Source organism: Chelonoidis abingdonii, chromosome 7 (assembly GCF_003597395.2).
Source record: "Chelonoidis abingdonii isolate Lonesome George chromosome 7, CheloAbing_2.0, whole genome shotgun sequence".
In the NCBI taxonomy this organism is placed as follows: Eukaryota; Metazoa; Chordata; order Testudines; family Testudinidae; genus Chelonoidis; species Chelonoidis abingdonii.
Genome location: NC_133775.1, coordinates 90105244 through 90129304, shown reverse-complemented (window position 1 = coordinate 90129304; position 24061 = coordinate 90105244). Strand labels below are relative to the sequence as shown.

The 24061-nt window shown below is 42.4% G+C and overlaps 1 protein-coding gene across 2 annotated transcripts in view; it reads right to left on the bottom strand.

The window, feature by feature from the left end:
• Window positions 1-21501, bottom strand: part of UBTD2 (ubiquitin domain containing 2) — a 120616-nt gene extending 99115 nt beyond the window's left edge. The window contains exon 1 of one of the 2 annotated variants that reach the window (XM_032801455.2): window positions 21375-21501. In XM_032801455.2, the coding sequence (XP_032657346.1) occupies window positions 21375-21444 (70 nt within the window). In that variant the 5' untranslated portion in view covers window positions 21445-21501. The remainder of the gene's footprint in view (window positions 1-21374) is intronic. The other variant, XM_032801459.2, reaches the window with a different exon arrangement.
• Between the last annotated feature and the right edge of the window lie 2560 nt (window positions 21502-24061).

Below are 24061 nucleotides of genomic sequence, written 5' to 3'. Positions count from 1 at the left end.
CATTGTTGGTGTACCTGACCATTATTATTCAGTTTCCAGTGAGACAGAACATACACAAGTCAGTTTTTTATTTTTAAGATTATAATAATTAGCAATGGGGGTTCTTGTGAGCAGCTACAATAACAAGCTACAGGACTATGAAGCTGATGAAGTCTCCAGTGAGAACTGACATGGCAATGAGGCACTACCCTGCTCCAAAGACAGTAAACTTTGGAATGGTTTATATTATCATCTTCCCCGTTTAGGATTACTTATAAGAGCAATACAAAAGTACTCACACGTCAGACATCAGATTTCTCCTTAGGTTTGCGCTACCTGGCCCAATCATCATAAGAAGGGGAGGAAGAGATCAGAGAGAGCCCAAGCAGCTTTCATCTACCCACTGGGTGCCAGTTAAAACAGCTGACCTCAACAACATTTCTCAGCTTCTGATGCACTTTGTTCTAAATTGTCACCTGTGTCAAACATGTATCTTTTAATCATAAAAATAAAAGGGCTCAGTATGAGTGACAAAACTGGCCTAAGTCTGGTATAGCCAGTATAGTTGACTTGTGAGACCAGAAGGTCCAGATGGCAAATGCAGCACGACTACCAATCTTCAGAATGCATTCAACACTTGCAGTTATATGAAAACAAATACATTCAGTGTAATACTCATATGCATGCCTTCCAAACTTTGATTCTATGGGAAAAAAACTTGATCATCCTACTGATATATTTATGACCTCCACTGAGGAACACATGGAAAGTGTATTTCAACAAAAGACACAATTCTAAGTAAGGGTATGTCTACACTGAGGGATTATTCCGATTTTACAGAAACCGGTTTTTTAAAACAGATTGTATAAAGTCGAGTGCACACGGCCACATTAAGCACATTAATTCGGTGGTGTGCGTCCATGTACCGATGATAGTGTCGATTTCAGGAGCGTTGCACTGTAAGTAGCTATCCCATAGTTCCAGCAGTCTCCCCGTCCCTTGGAATTCGGGTTGAGATCCCAGTGCCTGATGGGGCAAAAAACATTGTCGCAGCTGGTTCTGGGTACAGCCTCATCCCTCCCTCCGTGAAAGCATCAGACAACCGTTTCGCGCCTTTTTTCCTGGGTGAACTGTGCAAACGCCATAGCACAGCAAGCATGGACCCTGCTCAGCTCAAGACCTCAATTGTGGACACTGTAAACACCTCGCGCATTCTCGTGCAGTCTATGCTGAACCGGGACCTGCAAAACCAGGCGAGGCGGCGGCGGCTACGGCAGCGCGGTGACGAGAATGATGAGGACATGGACACAGAATTCTCTCAAACTGCGGGCCCTGCGCTTTGGAGATCCTGCTGGTAATGGGGCAGGTTCTAGCCATTGAATGCTGATTTTGGGCCCAGGAAACAAGCACAGACTGGTGGGACCACATAGTTTTGCAGGTTTGGGACGATTCCCAGTGGCTGAAGAGAGAGATGGACCACAAATAGTTTTGCAGGTTTGGGACAGTCCAGTGCTTGTGGAAACTTGTGCATGCATAAGGCACTTTCATGGAACTTATGACTTGCTTTCCGCCTGCCCTGAAACGTCAGATACCATAGATGAGAGAGCCCTCACAGCTGAGAAGCCGAGTGCAATAGCTCCCTGGAAGCTTGCTAACGCCAGACAGCTCCTGTCAGTTGGGAATCAATTTGAAGTCGGGCAAATCTACTCGTGGGGCTGCTGTGATGCTAAGTAGCCAAAGAATCATTAAGCTCTGCTACGCAAGGTAGTGACTTCCTGGGGAAATTGTGCAAGGTTATAGTAGATGGCTTTTGCTGGCAATGGGATTCCCTAAACTGTGGTGGGCGCGATAGATGGAACCCTATCCCTATCTTGGGCACCAGAGCAACCAAAGGGCACCCAGTACATAACCCCGCAAGGGTACTTTTTCAATGCTGCTGCAAGCACTGGTGGATCATAAGGGACATTTCACCACATCCACGTGGGACGGCTGGAGGGTTATAACGCTTCGTGCTTCAGACACTACTTCTGTTTAAACTGCTCCAGCAAGGGAAATTACTTCCCAGACCAGAAAACAATCAGTTGGGATGTGACAGGCCTGCAGTTATCCAGGGGATCCAGCCCTCCCTTGATGCTGTGCTCATGAAGCCATACACAGGCAGCCTGGATATAGTTAGTGAGCTGTTCAACTAGCAAGCTGAGCAAAGTGCAGAATGGTGGTAGAATATGCATGGGCCGTTAAAAGGCGCGGTGGCACACATTACTACTGCTCAGACCTCACCAGACCAATGTCCGTTGTTATTTGCTGCTTGGCTGTGTGCTCCACAAGCTCTGAGAGAGGTAAGGGGAGACCTTTATGGCGGGGTGGGAAGGCTTGAAGGCAAATCACCTGGCTCTGCACTTATGCACAGCCAGAACCAGGGTCCATTAAGAAGAGCACACAGGAAGCGGTGCGCATCTCTAGTAGAAGCTTGAAAACGAGTTTCAATCAATGGACCAAGGTACAGTCTGACTGCTGTGTTTGCTTCTGCTTGATGACCGCCCCCTTGATTGAATCATTCCTCTAAGCAACACACGTTCCCCATTTGATTACAGTTGCTTAAGGAGAATAAAGTCACTATCATTTAAAAACCATGTATTCTTTATTAATTCATTATAAAAAGAAGGGAAGAGAACTGCACCAAGGTAGGCACGGGCATGGTTTGGAAGGAGGATAGGAGGGAAGGAAAAGGCACTAAAAATTTTTAAAAGTAATGACAGCCTTTGGTTGGGGCTGTCCACGTAGGGGTGGAGTGGGTTGGGTTGCACGAAGCCTTCCCCACGCGTTCTTAATGTTGGGTTAGGAGGATATGGACACATAGGTGAGGGTGGGTTAACAGGGGCTGCAGAGGCACTCTGTGATCCTGCTTCCCATTCTGAAGCTGCCAACAGGCAACGTCGGAGGAGTCAGTTTTGATCACGCAGCAGCCCCAGAGTTGCATCCCGCTCACCCGCTGATCTTCCTGCCTACCTCTGTCTGTCCTGCTGCCACCTTCACTTGAGCTCCCTCCTGTCCTCAACTGTTCACTTGGCATCTTTCCGTAATTTGAATACCACGTCCTTCCACTCATTCAGATGAGAGCTCTTTCATTGCCGGTCACTTCCATGGATTTCTGAGAAGCATTTCATCTCGTGTCCTTTTCCCTGCCTTATCTGGGATAAGCCATTGGGATGGAGTAGGCGAGGCCTTGAAAAATTTGAGGCTGCATAGGAGGGAAAAAAGGAGAGAGTAATTTAAAGATACATTTTAACAGAACAATGGCTATACCTTCACGTGAACAACATATTCCACTTAATAGCACGTGTGTTTTTCCACTACAAGGTCGCATTTTGCATCTTAATATGAGTGCCTCTGTGGCTTTGCTGTACAGATCACAGATGCAGGTCGGACAGCAGGAATTCAGCTTGCATGTGGATGGTAAGCCATGTCTTTCGGCTTCTGCAGCCCTTCATATACACAGTGCCCCCTTTCCAAATACCAAGCAAATCCCATTCAGTCGCTGCTTCTTTCCTGTTAACATGCAGCAGCAGAAACCACCCCTTATCCAGTTCCTCTGGGATGATCGCTTTACCGCCCTCCCCACCGCGTGGGCTGCTGGCAGGGAAGATCCTTGCTAGGCTAGCCAAATGCGAAAAAGCTCAGAGTAATCACTTCCCCCTCCCCCGCTTGCTAAACTGCAAGGGAAGGATTTCTTTTCAGCCACAGGCAAACAGCCCAGTAGGAATGGCCATCTCTGTCCCCTTAATTAAATTCCTGTAATTTAACCAGGTTATACATGAACAATATCACTCTCTCTGAGGAATAACACAGTGAGATAAAAGAACGATGTTGCTGATGCCAGCAATTACCGGGACATACGCAGCTAGGCTTTGTCATGCAAAGATACCAGATTACTTGCTACAATGCATGGCGGTGGTCAAGTGTCTACCATGGAGCGAACGGAATAAGGCTGCCCTGCCCAGAAACCAAGACTTTTGGATACCTCAGGAAGCTCATGGGAGATTCCCTGGAGGATTTCCGCTCCATCCCCAGACACGTTAACAGACTTTTTCCATAAACGTACTGGCCGCGAATGCATCTCAAGTCCTCAGGGCAAATTAATTATTAAAACACCTTGCTTTAGACTATGTTTATATTTACAAAAGGTACACTCACCAGAGGTTCGCTTCCATGGCTTACATGGTCTGAGACAGTGGCTTGGGAGGGCTGGGGAACATCGTCAACGAATGAGAAAAAGCACACTGGCTGTTTGGGGAGAACGGAGTGCTGTGTGGCTCTTGTGCAAGCTCGTCTCCTCTTCATCTTCCCCGTTCTGCGAATCCTCAGCCAGCTGAGATTACCACCCTAACCTATGGAATCCACAGACAGGGTGGGGTACTTGGTGGTGGACCCCCCTAGAATTGCAATGCAGCTCGGTGGTAGAAGCGGCTATGTTTTGTCCCTGCCCCAAGACCTTGCCATTTGTTCTTTGATTTTCTGGTAGGCTTGTCTGAGCTCCTAACTTCAAACGGCACTGTACTGAGTCCCTGTGTGCCTCTCTGCATCATGGCCTGGAAATTTTTTCAAATGTTTCTTCGTCTTTCGGAACGGAGTTCTGTTAGAGAAAATCTCTCCCATATACGCGATCAGATGCCAGTACCCTCCCGTGTGATCATGCTGGAGCTCTTTTCAATTCTCAGGAGACTGCACTGTTACCTGTGCTGATGAGCTCTGTGTGGTCATTGTACTGTGTGAGGCCCCCAATTGACTCAAACTAGGAAATGAAATCAAAGTCGCCAGGGCTTTTCCTGTCTACCTGCCAGGTGCAGCCGAGTTTCAGATGGCTTTTCTCATAGCGGTCACAGAGGTGCAGCTGTGGGATAACCACCCAGAGCCAATATCGTCGATTTGCGGGCCAACTACCCCTATCTGACATCGGTAAACAATTCCCGATTTCAGGCACTACTCCTCTCGTCGGGAGGAGTACAGGAACCCGGTTTAAAGAGCCCTTATAGCGATATAAAGGCCTCATTGTGTGGACAGGTGCAGGGTTAAATCGGTTTAATGCTGCTAAATTCGGTTTAAAAGCATAGTGTAGACCAGGCCTAAGATAAATAGGATAGAATCTTCAAAGTAACCACAATATGATAACTCCACAGGAAGAAAAAAGGCCTTTCAAAATTCTGAGCCCCCTCCCACAAGCCATCTCTGGAACGTACATTTAAGAAATTGTTCCTTTTATAAGAAAGAGCAATAAGGAGATATTAAAATACTGGATTTGGATGCTGATGGATGCAAGAATTATTCATATAATGCCTTCTCTTCTGAGAGAGAGATCTTGGCAACATCACTCTCAAAGTTTGTTTTTAAGAAAGCAGAAAAGAGGTTTTGCAAGGAATCAATTCATTTAGATACGGGCATTAACTCCCCAAATGGGAAATATCATTCATTTGTCTTCAATAGAAAAATAATCCTTTTGTTATTTTACGAATCATGCAGCACTTAAGAAAAAAGTGGTCTTCTAAAGTGTCTAATGTATAGAGAGCGTTTATAAAAGTTAGAGGCTTATTTGGATCTAAAGTGCACTCATTTCTTAGTATTTCCATGCATTATCAAATTTTAATATTCTTTCTCTGTCTCTACAAATGCCAAAGTGATTCAATTGCCAGAACAGCTGCAAGATTGCAATTTGCCTTCCCTCCCTCTCTAGCCTGAAGGCATTTCATTCAAAACCAAAGAGCGAGCTTCAGTTATTTTTAAAGACCATGCTTAAGTTTTGACTACAACGCAGCACTCAAAGCATTTGGGACAGGTACAATGAATGGATTTGTCTGTTTCAGTTGGACTAGGAGACCTATGGAATGCTGCGTATGTACCATCAGTACAAGCGTGTACAACATGTGACCAGTTTAGAGCATGTGGACTTAGGTAATCAAGTAGTCGTGTACAACACATACTCAACTTTAGTACTGCCATCTTTGAACTGTTCTGGATACAGAATTAGTTTTGTATTTGGACAGCAACATGGAGAGGTATATATCTGAAACAAGAACTGAATAGGACACAATTTACAAAAATAAAATATTCATTACACAGCATTGGTGAACACTGATAAATCCGACAGCGATAAGCACATTACAGAACCTACTCTAAGTTGGCAAATTTGTTACCATGCTATTCTCTGTATTTGTAGAAATATGCATTCCTTTGAAGCCCTCTCACAGCTTTACTTCACCAAATACTGCTGTGTATTTTATGAAGCAAAACAAGGCAAAAACCTTAGAGATGGCACTCACAAATAATATACGTTACAGCATTTTACATAAGTGTTGTTTTAATAGATATTTGACAGTTTGCACTAAAAAAAGCAGCAGCTGTTTTTTGGTTTTTTTTCTCTCCAAAATGCCAGAGCACAGCTGGGACCTGCAAGTCTATCATTCAATTACCTGTCCAGCACATATAATCTATCTAATGAATCTGATATACAGTACAAAAAATTGTTTTTATTATTAAGGTGAGCAGGAAGTTCTGATGACATCCCTAATAGGGCACAGAACCAAAGGTTGGCATAAGAAGGTTCCATATTAGCTGAAGAGATCTCAAGAAAGGGTAGTAATAGCACAAAGAATTAAGGATGAGAGACAGGGAACATGCAGAAAGGAAATGCTTAAAGGAAAAAAGGACAGCATATGAGGACAACATAATGGAGATGAACACGAATTAAAGGTCAGACTAACCTTCGTACTAAGTCACTTGTTAAAGTGGTGGGTCAGGGTGAGCAACAGCTCAATATGGGCCTGTTTTTAAAATGTCGAGAGAGATGGGGGACTTGGGGGCCATGATTACTAGAACTGGAGACTCCACCTATGGTAGCAGTCTATAAAAGTACATGTTAAAAATCTTAAAACAGGCTTCAAATATGTGAGTAGTCATCTCTTACATTTTCCCTTTTCAGCTTAGCTGAAAGTGACTCTGTATTCACAGTAGAATCTTACTAACCCTGGTATTATGGACTCTTATTGTAACAGTGAGCAAGATACTGACCCTGCAAAGATGAACATGAGTAGTCCCACTGACTTCAATGGAATCCAATTATCACGGATGCTGCATCAAAATGTTTTGTTCATTTAGTTTGACATTTGTGGTTTAATTATACTTAATTATGTACAAGTAAATGCACTTGAAAATATTTTGTAAGAATTATGAAGTCCGGTGTACCAGACTTATGCAACATTTTTTGCCTTTTCCAAGAAGTACTTTATGGAAGAAATATAAGGTGTGTGGATTAGCAATTTTCATTGTAAATAATTTACCTCCTCACTAGAGGGCCATTATCCAGGAATTCCCAGTCTTCTAAAGGACTCATTTGTTTGTGTAGGTATTGGGATGTTGATGAATCCAAATCAGTTGGTATGATGTTATTCACCCACTGCTGGTACACTCCACTAATTCACAGGCACACTCTTTTAAAAGAAACTATATTTAGGGTACGTCTAGACTACGCGCCGTATCGGCGCGTTAAAATCGATTGCTCTGGGATCGATATATCGCGTCTAATCTAGACGGGATATATCGATCCCTGAGCGCACTTATATCGATTCCGGAACTCCACCAACCCCAACTGAGTTCCGGAATCGACATGGCGAGCCGCGGACATCGATCCCGCGCGGTGAAGACGGGTGAGTAAATCGATTTTAGATATTCGACTTCAGCTACGTTATTCACGTAGCTGAAACTGCGTATCTAAAATCGATTTTATCCCGTAGTGTAGACCAGCCCTTACTCACACAGACAACTTAAGAGGATGGCAGTTCTTCAGCCAAAAAAAAGTGACAAATGATTCTCTTTCATAAGAGGATAAGAATGACCCTACTGGGTCAGACCAAAGGTCCCTCTAACCCAGTATCCTGTCTTCCAACAGTGGCCAGTGCCAGATGCCCCAGAGGGAATGAACAGAACAGGTAATCATCAAGTGACCCATCCTGTTGCTCATTCCCAGCTTCTGGCAAACAGAATCTAGAGCGCCCTCAGCTCACAGTACGTGTGCCAGATATTTAGCTTTGTGGTTCTATTTTAAATATACAGAGGTAACAAACTTTCTAAAAGAGGTGCCTGTACTGTACTACTGCACCCTAATCCTGACACAATTTTATCCTTGAGAGTATTCTCAGAGGATAGGCACCTCCTTACTGCGTAAAGGTGAAAAAAATTCTTCCTATTAATATATTGGCCAAACTATCAATTTCTCTATAAATAATAGTTCTAAGTGCCAATAATAGTAGATCCAACAGATACATCATAGCTCAATGTTCTCCTATTTATTAAGATTGCATGGCATCATTCCACACTATACACAACATTGTATCATAGGCTATCAACAGTTTAACCTCAGGTACTTTTTTCCTGAAAACCTTCTAATTGAGAGAAGCCCAAGCTCTCCTCTGTTATTGTTATTTGAAAACCTGCCTTCTCTCACACTTAAAACTGTGGGAAACCAGAGGACAGTTCATGTTCGTTCTTTCGCTCTGTCTCTCCCCCTCCATCCTTTAATAAAACTTTTCCTTTTTACAGAGTAATCTTGCAAATGACGTTTTCAAATTCCAGTCTTTGCGTAGAGGATTCTCTGCTTTAACTCCCATGATAATATCTGCTCCATTACAAAAATTCTCTGCTACTGGCTGTATTCACTTATTCATTCTGTAAACTTTTTTACCTTATTTAGTTCTCTGATAATCATCTTATTATAGCAGGCAACGTGTAGGGCTAAACTTCATTGTGCAGTTATTCCTTTTTTTAAAAAAAATCATCTTTTGAGGCAAATTACCAAGTATGGAAATTTCAGCATAGCAGGAATTTGGTTTTTTTTTTTTTTGTTTGCTTTTTGTTTTTGTTTTTTAAAAGCTTCATCAAAATTCTTGGTCATATTAGACTTTAATAGAAGAGAAAGAAAAATTTACACTTTAACCCTTTAAAAAACTGCCATGGCCCTCACATAGATAACTTCAAAACAGCCACAATTTGAAGTTTTGCTGGTAGGCTCTCATTGAGAAGTCAGCCATTCCACTCTCAATTCTGGAAAAAAAATATGAACTGAAAGTTAGCTACTACACATGTGCAGTAGAAAGTTTTGTTCAGTCAGTGTTTGCACTTTGTGTGCAGTTTCTGCTGTAAACAGCCTTTAAAAGGCCATAAGGTCTTAAAACAGTTCAAGTAAATTAATAAATGCACCCGTGCTGGCATATGTAATTAGCTGTTTCGGCACCTGCATTCAGAATTTACAGCGCCTCAAAACTTCCCACTACTCTAAGATTTCAGGGCATTAGGGTACTTAGCTCACTAGGGCTGGTCTATACCTACTGGAGGATCAACACAATGGCGATCGATGCCTCAGGGGTCAATTTAGCGGGTCTAGTGAAGACCCGCTAAATTGACTGCCGATCGCTCTCCTGTTGACTTCTGTACTCCACCTGATCGAGAAGAGTAAGAGGTGTCGATGGGACAGCATCTCCTGTCACACAGTGTGGACCCCACGGTAAATAGATTTAAGCTACGTTGATTTGAGTTACCACTATTCACATAACTCAAATGGCGTATCTTAGATTGACTTTTCCCTTTCATGTAGACAAGGCCTTAGAAAGTAAAAAGTTCATCTCTTCAGCATTTGGAGCAATATACGTGTTCATGCTGCCTTAGGTATGTTTAAGAAAACCAAGAAATTAAAAGCAAAATGTGTCATTCAGCTTGCACAGCCACATCCGTGAGCCATTACTCACTTGAGCAGTAGTAGTCCCACTGAAGTCAGGAATAAATGAGGACTAAAGTGAGTAATGGCTGCAGGATCAGGTCTATGGTTAGCAAAAATCAGGAAATGCAAAGTTAATGTTCCAGCTGCAACATTAAGTTGACCACATCAGACCTCCTGAATATTTTATTGTATACAGTTCAAGGCAGTCAAGTATCAAACTACACAGTGCATTTTAAAGCACAGTCCAAAAAATAGAGGCTTTGCAAAGTTTAAGAGTTAAAGCTGTTCTTGAAACCTTAATTGCTGCACATGCTGATTTTTGGGAACTGACAATGAAACGTCAATGATGATTTGATGACACTTTTTTTGGTATTTGAGACAGAACGACGACGAAAAGGAACAAAAAGCATTTTATAGGTCTACTGTCTCGGACAGAGAAAGTAACTTTCCTTCTCTTCGTCTTAGGTTTCAGCCAGGTAACAGAGAGAGCGAGCAGATTCCTCACTCTTCCAGGTCTCCTGCTACAGTTTAAATGTCTCATTCAAGAACCATTCTAGGCAGAAGTAGTGGAGTCAGTGACTCTAGGTTTTTTCCTTCCTTGTGCTCATGCAGTGGGTCATTTCACACCCTTTTGCTTTAGAGTTAGGGTAATTCTGAGGACTCCCTTGTTCACTGGGTTCTTATGCAGAGTGATGTCATGTGACAATATCTAACCACTATGAAAATCTGCTGCTGTGGTACAGCCAATTCCACAGAGAATTTAGCTGAACAGTCCCTGTGTGTTAGCTCCTGACAAGCAGATTCACCAGCTGTGCCAAATCTCTGTCTGCAAAGTCACAATATAAATGCCAAATGCTTATCACTATCATTGTAAGTAAATAAAAATCTTATATTTTTGGTATACAAAACAAAGACTACTTTAAAAGCCACATATATACATAAAGTAACCTGTAACTCTGGTCAGCAGACTTTCGGCATGTGAAAATTCATAGCTATAGTGTCCAAAAATAATAAGCTATCAATTAAGATTATATTAAAAGTTCAGCAACTCTATTCCTATAATGTAGGGATCAGGAGTTTGGAGTCCAATATGGAGTTCCATTTTAATCAGCATGTATTTATGAAATTTAGCTTTTCCAAATGTCACTAATTCAGCTCCCATTAACAGAAATACAGGATTGCTACAATTGGAGAAAAGTCACAGTATAAATCTTTCAGGTCTTGAATTACATCCTAGCCACTTGCCAGCAGACAGGAAAGATAAATAGGTTTTTAAGGCCAGAAGAAATCATAGTGATTGACTAGTCTGACCTGCATAATAGAGGGCATAGGCTTTCATTGTATTAATTCCTGTTTCAAGCCCAATAGCCATGCTTGAGATAGAACATATTTTAGAAAAACATCCAATCTTGATTTAAAAATCTCCAGTGATGGAGAATCCACTACAACCTTTGCTAAAATAGTCCAATACTTATTTAAAAAGTTGTCTTATTTTTAGTCTGAATTCATCTAGCTTCAAGTTCTAGACATTTGATCTTGTTCTGTCTTTCTCTACTAGACTGAAGAACCCTCATGATCAAATTTCTGTTCCTCCTGTAGATGTTTAGATTGTGATCAAGCCACCGCATAACTTTCTTTTTGATAAGCTAATTAGATCAAGCTTCTTAAGTCTTTCACCAGAAGGTATCTATTCCAATCCTTGAATGATTCTAAGGGCTCTTGTCCGAACCCTCTCCAATTTATCAACAACCTCCTTGATTTGTGGACACCAGAACTGGACATCATACTCCAGTAGTGGTCGCACCAGAACTAAATACAGAGGTAACGTAATGTCCCTACTCCTATTGAATTATTTCTTTGTTTACACATCCAAGGATTACATTAGCCCTTTTGGCCACACTGTTGCACCGGAAGCTCATATTCAACTGATTATCCATCATGGCCCCAAAGTCTTTTTCAGACTCACTGCTTCCCAGAATAGAATCCCCTATCCCAGGGGTCAGCAACCTGCAGCACACATGCCAAAGGTGGCACGCAAGCCGATTTTTGATGGCACGCACTGCTCTGGGGTTCCAGCTGCTGCCCCATTGCCAGCCAGGGTCCCAGCCCCCCTCAGCCCTCTACTGGCCTGGGGTTCTGCTCACCGAGGCCGGCAAGAGGCTGAGTGGGGCCAGTGGCTGGGACCCCAACTGGCAAGGAACCAGCAGCCGGAACCCCAGACTGGCAGCAGGCTATGTGCTACTGGCACCCGAGACTGGCAGCAGACTGAGCCACTCAGCCCCCCGCCGGCCCTGCTCAGTCTGCTACCGGTCTCCTCAACCACTGCCGGCTGAGTAAATGGAACCCTAGACCGGTAGCGGGCTGAGCGGGGTTGGTGGCTGGAACCCCAGACAAGGATCCCAGGCAAGGATCACGCTACATTGATAAGATTTGCATTTTAATTTTAATTTAAATGAAGCTTGTTAAATATTTTTTAAATCTTATTTACTTTAAACACAACAATAGTTTATATAATAGACAGAGAGAGAGACCTTCGCCAAATGTTAAGGCACGGGAAACTTTAAATTACAGTGAATTGGCACACCACTTCTGAAAGGTTGCCAATCCCTGCCCTATCCTGTAGGAATGGCCTGCATTCTTTGTTCCTAGATGATTAACTTTATATTTGGCTATACTAAAATACAAATTAATTTGTGGTCAGCTTACCAAGCAATCCAGACTGCTCTGTATCAGTGACCAGTCCTTTTCATTATCTACCAATCGCCCAATTTGAGTCATCTGCAAATTACTCAGTAATGATCATATGGGATTTTTCCACAAAATTATTGATAAAAAATATTAAGCAACGTAGGCCAAAGAACTAATCCCTGCAAGATCCCACTTGAAACATCTATTTTTCCATGTTACCCTGGTTATAATTACATTTTGAGACCTATCATTTAACTAGTTTTTAATCCATTCACTATGTGCCATGTTGATTTTGTATTGTTCTAGTTTCTTAATGAAGCTGTTGTGTGCTACTAAGTCAAATGCCTTACACTTCTGTAAGTATACTACATGAACACTATTACCTTTATCAACAAATCAGTTCTCATAAAAACATATCAGGTTAGTTAGACAAGACCTATTTTGCATAAACCCATGTAGATTGGCATTATATTATTCTCCTTTAATTCTTTAGAAAAGGAAACCAGTTATCAGCTGCTTCATTATTTTGCCTGAGATTGATGTCAGTCTGACAGGCCTAGGGCTACCTGGGTCATCCCATTTTCCATTTTTAAACAGTGCCATAGTAGCTTTCTTCTAGTCCTCTGGAACTACCCCAGCATTCCAAGAGTTACTGAAATTAACATGAATGGTCAGAGAGCTCCTCAACCAGCTCTTTTAAAAAACTGGGATAAAAGTTACCTGGACTTGCTGATTTTAAAATGTCAAACTGATAGCTGCTGTTTAGCAGTATTGGAAAGCATTTAATCAAATGATACTAGCACATAATTTGCTTTCCCTCCCCCCGAGATGAGGATGAATCAAGAGTTCTCTCAAATATACACATCCTTCTAGTATATATATCTGATAAATGTGAAGGCCCTCCTGAAAACCTTTGGCTGTTGGGAGACAGCTCTCTTCTGTCACAAACATTCCTCCCCCACCACCAAAGTGGAAAGATCTTCTCAGTCTTGGAGGAGAGACACTGCCATCTTATCCAGCCCCTTTTAGGAGTCCTCTGCCAGGGTCTTAATATTAGCCATGAAACCAACCTCTACATCCAGTTTCATTCTAAGTAATGCTTGGAAAAAGCTAAGAAGAACAGAAGAGTACTGGGGGTGCCTCTAGAGCCTATAACAGAGATTTGCATGATAAGATATAGGTATAAAGCAGTAATGCATGAAGCCTACAGACCTGACCTGGTAAGACAATAGCTCAACATATGGATATAAGACTTATAAAGCTTTTGCATAAGTAGTTTAACCAGGAACAACCTTAAATCACAAGACAGCATAAGACAGAATTCTGTGGTAAATATGACTAAACTGCTGACAGGTAACCACAAAATACCAATTAATGCAAGTTTGGTTATTTTAGTATAGGAACACCAGCAGAAGTTGAACTGCAAGATTGCCTTAGTAACCACTGATCTCTATGCTAATAAGTTTAAGGTAACTAATATATTAACCTATAGTATGAGAATACCCCAACATTATCAAGGTGAGGAAATTTAGTTATGGACCAAAGAGGCTAGACATCCTTATGAATATTCACCAGGGCCACTCACCCTACAATAACCTAAACCATGACCTAAGCAGTTGGGATCTTTTGGCATGCCAGATATGTGATAAGATCTTTGTGGACCATCAATTCTAGTCTCCACAAGGATGACGAGAGTGTATGATTGCTCCAATGCTGGATGTATGGACAATTCTGTAGTATATTTACCTACTTGTTTGGGTTGGAGCATCTGTGCTTTTAATAAAAACTACTGCAAATTCAAAAGGTTTTTCTTCAGTGTGAGTGTTGCTCCTGTGCACACCAGGGTTCCCACATTAATAATAATTCTAATAACTCTAGGCCTGATCTCCTGATGAGACCCTGCCAAACCACAGAGTGTTGATTGGGGATTACTAAAGAATCAATGTAACTAATATGCAACCTACAGATCAGGCAACAACTCACTGCAGGAGGAAAGAGTATTGCGTCAGGTCATGCTCAAGAAGTTATTGGCTATGTTTATGCTGTTTTAAAACTGCAGCAGTGAGTCTCAGTCTGAATCTACAGACTCAGGCTTGTGCAATGGCACTAACAGCAGCAGTGCAGACGTTCACCTCCATGGGCTTCAGAGCCTGAGCTGAAACATCTACACTGCTGTTTTTAGAGCCACAGCGTGAGCTCAAGTCTACAGACTTGGGCTCTGAGACTTACTGCCCAGGTTTTAAAACAGTGTAGATATACCCATCCTGAATCTGACAAGACAGCAACTTGGGGACATGCAACTTCGGTGAACAATTAATTTGTGGCTTTATATAGCAGGTCTTCATAGGTTGCAAAACAGTCATCCTACAAAGTAATTAAGAGAAAACTTAAGCCATTACATCAAACGAGTGAGTTTTATGGAAGTAGAGATAGTAAATGAAAAACAATTGCTTAAGAACGTAACTGACTTTTTATACACAATGTATGATGAGTTCACGAGAGAGACTGGGAATTCTTTTATACATAAGATCTCTCAAGTACTTCAATCCTTTGCTTATAAGAAGCAAATACTGCTTAAGGGTAGGGTTTTTGTTTTTTTTCAATTATTTCATTTAAAACAAGGACAGTAGATGAAAGGAATTTTTGGAAGCTTGATTTTAAACTACAATGCCAGATCAGCTTTAGCTATCTAGAACCAATTTTCCACTTGCAAAAAAAATTTGTGGGAAGTGACTCAGTTTACTTTTGAAATCAGATTTTTATTTCTTGGGAAACATTTCACAAGTACTCAAACCACTAACTTCCAACATGCAGCATTTCACCTTCCTAAAAAAAAAAAAAAATCTTTCTGGCAAAAGGAATTATTGTATGGTCCATATAATTTTTCTTAGCTAAATTACCTGAGCAAGACTTGAGCTATTACCACTTTACTAGGATGTTTGGAGCACTATACTGGTGGAGTTCTCCTTAACTACATGAATTGTGTTGCAACTTGTGACCCAAAATACTACTCAGCATTACCATGAAGGAAAAAAATATTCTTTGCTGTAATAAAAAGGGATCTCCCTTTGAAAAAATTCACAGGAACAGAATACTAATTGTGATACCTTCGCTCCATATCGACTATAGTCATAAATCTTTAAAGCACCACTAATGTTTCATTTATTATATTTACTTAATATTCAGAGGTGGAGGATTTTGCTGCATGCAGCATTGGAAACCCCAAATAGAGTAATCAAGCATTTGTTTATTTCTATACTCCAATCAGTAACTGAACTCAACAATTGCTTGGGGAGGGGAACGATGCAAACAAGCAAATTAAAAGAACGGTTGCATTAATTAGTCTGCTTCTATTGACAGAAGAGATGACATCTTATTTCAGTTGGTGAAACAAGACTGAAGTGATACTGAAGCAACTACATAAACCTAATCTGGCCCATTAGTTTGTTAAAATGATACTTATACTTCAAAAGAAAAATGTTTTGAGACTGATTTCAGAAGTGCTGTGCAAGCAACTGCAGATGCCCTTGGTTTCTACTGGTGTTGTGTGGATGCTCAGCACCCCTGGAAATCAGGAGTTCTAGGCTATCAGAACAAGAAATGTTAGACCGATTTTGGTACAAATCTCTGACATACTGACTGTTGTACAGTTTCCACAACATTCTTATGATAGATCTAGGGCAAATTATAAAACTGTCATTTCATGTTTAAACTTTTCTTACTATGTAGCTTTTTAAAAATAAAACTTTTAACTATATTTTCACAAAATTCACAAAGAAAATGACATACCAAAAAGTATGATGAAAGCCAACAGTATACGTCAGCTGTGAATTCAAGACCATCTCTACACTGGTACACAGTGTAGAGAACGATGAAGTAAGCACTCTTTTCTTAGATAGCAATAGAAAACAAATGTACTATGTACTGGCATACACTAGTTTAAGGCTTAAAATAAACTAAAACAAGCCAGATTACATTATATGGAAGTAGAGGACCCTTTGCCTGGGTTCTGATATAAAGAGTGTGTACCAAAAAGCTACTGACCTTTCAGTCAACAGACCTTTTTAAAAAAATCTAAGCTAGCCATGGTTGGAGCTACTGCATTGGTCAGACTGTGAGAAACAAACCTCTGACTACTCAATATGCGAACTCCCATAGTCAGTCTTCAACAAACATTATGAAAGCATTCAGAGTAGCAGGCGTGTTAATCTGTATCCGCAAAAAGAACAGGAGTACTTGTAGCACCTTAGAGATTAACAAATTTATTTCACCATGAGCTTTCGTGAGCTACAGCTTGAGCTGAAATAAATTTGTTAGTCTCTAAGGTGCCACAAGTACTCTTGTTCTTATTATGAAAGCACTTATTGTCACCTCAAAACAGAAGTGCTCACTGCAATGCTACACTACCATCCAATAAAGATATTTTAAAATGTTTTTTTCTATAGTTGGACAAAGTTTAGACCAAGGGCTGTAATTGGCCTTCCAGTGCTTTCGGCCCAATGGTATCATATTAAGCACTGCAGTAAGAATTTGCACTCAGAACAACCAGCTATCCCAGTGCGTCAGTTGAGATGCAATCACCTGCTTCTATTTGTTCCTGTTGTCACCACAAGTTGGAGGCAACAAGAGAGACAACAAAGGTCAAAACACAACTACTGGAGTTCTCTCTCCCAGTGGAGAAGACAAGAACTCCAATGGGCAGGCTAACATCATGTCAGAAAGAGAACAGCAGCAGAGACAGCTGCAGCCCAAAGACTTCATCTGTAATGACTTGTGGTGCCCATATTTCAAGAAGTTGGATCTGTTGCCTTCTCTTCACTCTATACAAATAACTATCTTGCTGAACTCTGCAGACAAAAGAAAGGCAAGACAAACTAACATTGCACAATGCCTAACAGAAAAGATTTTAACAGACTTACCAGAAGAAAATGAAAAGGGAATTAATTTCAAAGGATAGGAGTAAAATAAATAGCTTCCATGAGGGGATGGGACCCAGATGTAGCATTTTGGCAAGAAGAATTCTTCTAAATGTTTATGTAATGGTGAACCAAACTGAACATAATTTGGTGCAGATCTTTAGAAACCCTAACAGCAGACACAAAAATGTAAAGCCCTCCATTATTTAACCCCAGATCCATGTATTTGAAGACAGCTCATCTGAACAGATCAAATAACCTGTAGTATGGAGTGGCTAGGGATGAGAAATTTCTCACCAACCCACATTGCCCAGGGTTGTAAAAGCTCACCATAATCTTTAACAAAGCATATCGAAGAGAAATCTGAGAACATCAATTGATGGGTTTTTATGAAGTATTGTCCTGATTAGTATACATCAATCAGCCTTCTTTTCTTCTTTCACATTTCTCCTGGAAATCCCCCATTCCACAAAGACCGACTATGATAATAACCATATATCACTCTTTTACCTCTGCTGGCTTTTACACAGTAAGCATTTTGGAGCAGCAATTTTGTTTACGCTTGTTTTAATCTGTTATAAAGTATTGTATAACACTACAGTACTATAAAAAAGTACTAATAATTGAAAAGCTGGAGCTAGCCTGGGGAAACCGTTCCTCTTCCAGTAGGATGGGCACAGCTGATGACCAGATATTTTTGTTAAGTAAGAGCCTGCTCCTCCTATTGAAGTCAATGGAGCAGGAGTGGGCCTCAAGTCTGCACTCCAGAATAACTTATGACAAAGACATGTGCCAATATTTCTGGCCAGCTGATTGTGTAGACGCGCACACGTCTTAATGAATCTACTCTAAGGACCAGCTAATTTAAATATCTTGCTGACCTTGAAGTATGCTAATTGCTCTACAGCAAATCAGAAGAGAAAACTGTATTTGATCAAGCCATTTTAGCAACTTCACTGAGCAGCAATGGATATATAAAGTGCTAGTGACTGCTTGAAGAACTCATGAAACTACAGGAGGAGATGTTTCTGATCTGAGTTACGCTGATTTAATCCAACAAAATTTCATCATCTTCTTTGGAATTATTATAGATTCAGACTGGTGCAACTGAGATCAAGATCTGGCTCTGAGAGTCCTTCAGGATCAAGCATGTTATCATCATGGTTAACCAGTCTCATCACTAGTAATATTAGTTCATGAAGCAACTGTTCCTTTCTTCAGGAGAAAGTATAAAGCTTTGCAACAAAGAGTTATCATCATCATTTCAAGTATCAGAGGGGTAGCCGTGTTAGTCTGGATCTGTAAAAGCAGCAGAGAGTCCTGTGGCACCTTATAGACTAATAGACATATACATCTATTAGTCTATAAGGTGCCATGGGACTCTGCTGCATCATCATTTCAGACACTGGCAACCCAGCATTTAACACTGAAGTTTTGGTTCTAAACTATTTTCCTGGAGTTTATGATATGGCCCTAGTCACTTGCAACAGGCTGAAAGGTGTATAACACTGTACTAGATCACAGAAACTGAAATTAGAGACAGAAATGACCTACTAGATGATTTAGCCCAGCCCCCTTCTAATGTAGGATTGTTCCTTATATTATATGCTCTACTGCTTTGGCCAGTTCGGTGTCAGATGTCTCAAGTCAAATTCTCTTGAGACACCAAGAGTCAGATTTACCACAATCATTTTATAATGTTTTAGATCCAAGAGTCAGAAAAGTTGGTCTTTGACATCTTGACTGATAAACTATGGTATATTAAAAACATATTTTGATGCACTTTCAGCTTAACTATAGCTACCTTAAAAAAAACAGGTTAACATTTCAAAATAGGGTAATACACACACAGTAGTAGGTAGTTTATAAATATATTTTCATTCAGTCCCATATAGTTCAACTGAAATATCAGATCATTTACATGAAACAGACTCAGAGTGCACAATCCTTAGAGTCTGAGCCTGCCCTCCAATATGTGGTTTGCAATTGTAGGCTTGGAAAATTCAGTTGCTGTGCTAACGCACCCATGCACAATAGGCTACTTGCCCCAAAATACACGATGCATGCTGTGTAACCTCAAGCAGAAGCAAGTCCTTACCAGCTAAATCTGGGATACTAAACTTTACCAATTCCATTGAAATTGCCTGCCTCACACACTACTATTGAGAGTCCAATGATATGGCATTACACTCTCTGCTGAAGAATTATAACATATCTTGTTGATACTGTATCTAACCCACTAGATATCAAAGGTGAGATAAAAGTGAGACAATTCAGAGTCAAGGCTGTTTCTGCAACCTTGTCTCACTTCATAATGCACTAAACAATGGCTGACATTGCATGGATGCGCTGAAAAATCCAGGCCCCCTGTAAATAGTATTAAAAGCTATAAGACAGCTTTTTGTTGTAAATGTTCTTGTTTGGCTTTCAACACGAACCTGTCCTCACATCCTCCTGAAAACTCTACTATTCTTTGTTAACTGGTCACAGCTAGTTTGGTATTGAAAAATTTGTTAGTTTATTCACTTCCTCCTAAAGTCTGAAAAAAGTTGATTTGGAAAAAGCTACCGAATTCCCTTTTACTTTAATGGGAATTGTGACACTAAATCTTACACAGTTTTAAAAAAAACAGTAGGGGTTTATTTAAGATACACACATGGCTCAAAGAGCCACTGAAATGAGCAGGCAGCTGCTTCAAAAAGTTGTTTTAAGATCTGTACTTTTTATATTTTACGCAATATATATAAAACAACAGTGCTGCTAAAAATGCTCCATCACTTGGGTCATTTGAAAGAAGACCAAACAAAGCAATGCATAGTACAGCATCAAGAACAAAGTTGCAGTGGCAGGGAGATGATTTAGGTGACCTAATAGGTCATATTTCTATATTTTCCTACAAAATAAATGCGAAGTAGTTAAGAACAGAGACTATTTCCATTGCAGCATTCTCTCTCCTCCCCCCCTTTAAACAGATATGTAGCTAACATGATAGATAAAACACACTGCTTCAGCACTTAATTTTACTAAAGGGAATATTTAATACCAATAATTTAAACAAGGGAGGGGGAAACATCCATCTTTTAGCGGAGATGGAAAGCGGAGAAAACGGAGAAAGGCAAAGTAATCAGGAGATAATCCAACAGCTTAATTATTTTCTATGTACTGAAACAACGGGGGTAAGTCCCAGACAGAAAATGGAGTGCAAACATTACTTTATAGGATAAAAACCTATGCAAGTTAAATAAAATGCAAGGCAGCACTCTGATCAGCCCACTGCTTTGAGTGCAGCATGATCTCCACTGAAGTGACACACGTTATCAAGAAGAGTTTCTAGTGTCTGGTATTGGCTTTTAGGCTAATTATGGCTTTGTATGGAGAGGAGAGAAGAACTGATTTTTTTTTTAACACTGACAAAAATGTTTCATTTCTATTATTTTTAGCTGCACATATTTGAAAACCCTCGGTAAGTTCTCAGGGATGGCCTCCCAGCAAGGCAGGGGAAAGGGGATTAGGTCCAGCTGGACCACTCCCAAAGCCCTTTTCAACCCTGCAGAACTGGGCAGCCGAGGGGCCTTTTTAAAAGATCCCGCGGTTCCTAGGGAGCTACGGCGCCGAGACCAGGCAGAGTGAGTGCGCGGCCTGGGCCGGGGACTAGGGCTGCTTTCTCCCCACGCCCCTACCTGCCGGGAGCCGAGCAGCTGACTTCGGGAAAGTTGCAGTGAACGCGCAGGGGGCGAGGCTCGCCCAGGGGATGCCCCCGGAGGGGCGGGCGGGGAGAGGCATCGGGGCACCTGGGGGGGAGGGGACTGTACCCCTGGGGTGCGCTGAGAGGGCTGGGCCAGGCTCCCCTCCCTGAATAGCGGGGGAGGGGATGGAGGGCCGGGGCAGGGGGCGAGCGGCCCCAGAGGGGCGGTGATGCATAGCGAGGCCCCCAGGGGAGCCCCTCAGGCCCGAGTGCCGCGGTGTCCAGGGGGTCCCTGGGCTGGGGAACGGGGAACCCCGCGCAGTCCCCCCCGGCCCCCTCTCACCTCCGGTGCCGTCCGAGTTCTCGTTGAGGCTGCCCGAGGAGTCGTGATGGGAGCCCACACACCCGCCCATGGGGCCCGCCCGGCCCGTAGACCCGCAGCTCCCCGCCCGAGCTCCGCCACCGGCCGGGCAGGCGCGATGGCTGCGAAGCCCCCGCCTGCCGCCTGCCTCCCTGGCCGCCCAGCCCCGCAGCGCTGCGCCGCGCCTGGGCCCGCCTCCTCCTCCTCCTCCTCCAGCCCCGGCGCTGCGCCTGGCCCGCCTCCCCACGCACCCGCCTCGGGGAGGGTTTCCTTGGCCGCTCGCTGGCCTGCCCAGCCCATAGCCCTGGGGCCAACACCCCTGAGCCTGGGGTTACCATAACCCCGTCTCTGTTCCCACCACTGGCAGAAGCCTCCAAGTGCCCCAACGTAGTACACGCACCCCTACGTGGTACAGACCAGGTGACAGCCTGGGCTAACCCCCTACCCAGAGCTGGCTTTAGGCCAGTTCCACCAATTCCCCTGAATTGGGCCCTATGCCTAGGAGGGCCCTGCGCCCAGTGAGAATCCCTTCCCTGGCTAGAGGCACCTTTTTAATTTTTACGCACCTGGTGGCGCTCCGGGTCTTCCACGGCACTTCGGCGGTGGGTCCTTCGCTTGCTCTGGGACTTCGGCGGCGGGTCATTCAGTGCCGCTGATGACCTGCAGCGAGTGAAGGACCCGCCGCCGAAGTGCCGCCAAAGACTTGGAGCACCGCCTGGTGAGTACAAGCCCTGCGTGTTTTTTGTGTTGTTTTTTTTTTGTCATCCCTGCCAGGGCCCTGTTGAAACTATTTGAATTGGGCCCCGCACGTCCTAAAGGCGGCCTGCCCCTGTCTACACCTGTGTCAGGAACCACAGGGGAGGCCGAAGTAACTCCCCCTTCAAGACAGAGAGCCCTAGGAGGGGTAATCCTCCTCCCTCTCACTTCACCTCTTTCCCCCACTCCAAAGCTCAAAGGTGCAGGCAACCGCCAGGGTAACCTCTGTGTCTCATAGCACAGTCCACACAGCTGCCTCCTCCACATCTCACCTCAACCCAGAAGACTTACTCTTCATAATTAATTTGATTTATTATTTTTAATCATTGTGACTATTTGTTATTTATCCCACAACTAAGGGACTCGGCGCTTGACAGCCAGAAAATGATGAGGCCTGTACAATATAAGTGCCTGATCCTACAAATGCTCAGGGATTGGAGTATCTTTACACATTGGAGTGGTTCCATTAGTTTCAAGGGGTCTGCTCGCCTGGATAAAGTTATTCATGTGCATGAGGGTGTATAGGCTGAGGTTCTAAATCAAACATAACACACCAGAAGGTTTCCATAACCCAGTCTCAGCAATACTGTGAAGATGCTTTAGAGTTTGCAAAGTATTTGAGATGAGGAGCACTAGACGAGGACAAAGGATTATTATTATGACTGTCAGACTGAGGGCCCAATTGAATATCTAATATACAGGTACAACTATGGTGTCTGAATGCACAAAATATATTGCTTGCCAGACAGGGATCATGCCAGCCAGACACATATAAATTTGTTACCCACTTTTGCTTATACAGTTGTACTCCTTACTTTTTTTCTTTTTTAAGCAGACCTTCAGTGTTATTTAGGTTTTCATGTAATTTATTTTAGCAAATGAAATATTGCACTAAATTCATGTTAGTAAAATACTGATAGACATCTGTAATACTTAAGAGTGTATGAACTGCCCACAATATTTTCATTGTGTCATAGTGATGATCTCAATAAACCCTTCAACTATTTAATAATTTTCAAGGTACATAAGTGTTATAATCTCCATTTCACCAGTGAAAACCTGAAGCCCATTAAAATTAAACGTCTTGCTGAAGCTCACACACTGAGTCTATTCTATTCTATGGTCTATTCGATAAGATTCTTATATCATCCTCACCACTGTAGTATTTGACCACCTTCCAGTAGTGCATTAAGCAAAGTGACTAACATCTGTCACATGTGGTTCATTCTCTCAGTATTCTCCCCAGGGAGAAAACTGGGCATGCGGTAGCATTTTGTTATATTTACATACAGGCTGGTCTGTGTTTACAATACAGAAGAGAGATTGAAGAAATGCACCTTGCAAGGTGGTGAAGTTTGTGGTGGTCCTTAGTTCCTGTGGGAGTTCATTCCACAGTCTCAGACTGGACTTTGAGAAAACTCCATCTCCTGCACAGCCAAGCTTTACCCTTATGGTAGAAGGTTTCACTGTGCATGAGAAGCAGAGTTGTCAACTGTGGTCTTCGACCTGGAACTTTAGGTGATTTTTTAGATATCCTGGGCGCAGGCTATCGTGCACCTTGAAGAAACGGACCAAGATCTTCAACTTGAATTGATACTCTATGGGAAGTCAATGTGGAGAACAGAGGACAGATCTGATGTGCTCACGGTAGCTTCCGTTGCTGAGGATACATGCTGCAGTATTCTGTACTAGCTGGAACTTCCTAAGGGTTGATGTCTTCATGCACAGATGTACTGCCCTGCAGAAGTGTGGACAGGTGGTGATAAAGGGCCAGGTCTTTGTCCACCAGGATGGGAAGGAATTTCCTAGCTAACCAAAGATGATAGAAAGCATTACTTGTGGATGCTTGCTATGTGCGAGTTTAACCTCAGTGAGGAATCCAGGAGGACTCTTAAAGTATATACTGAATTGAT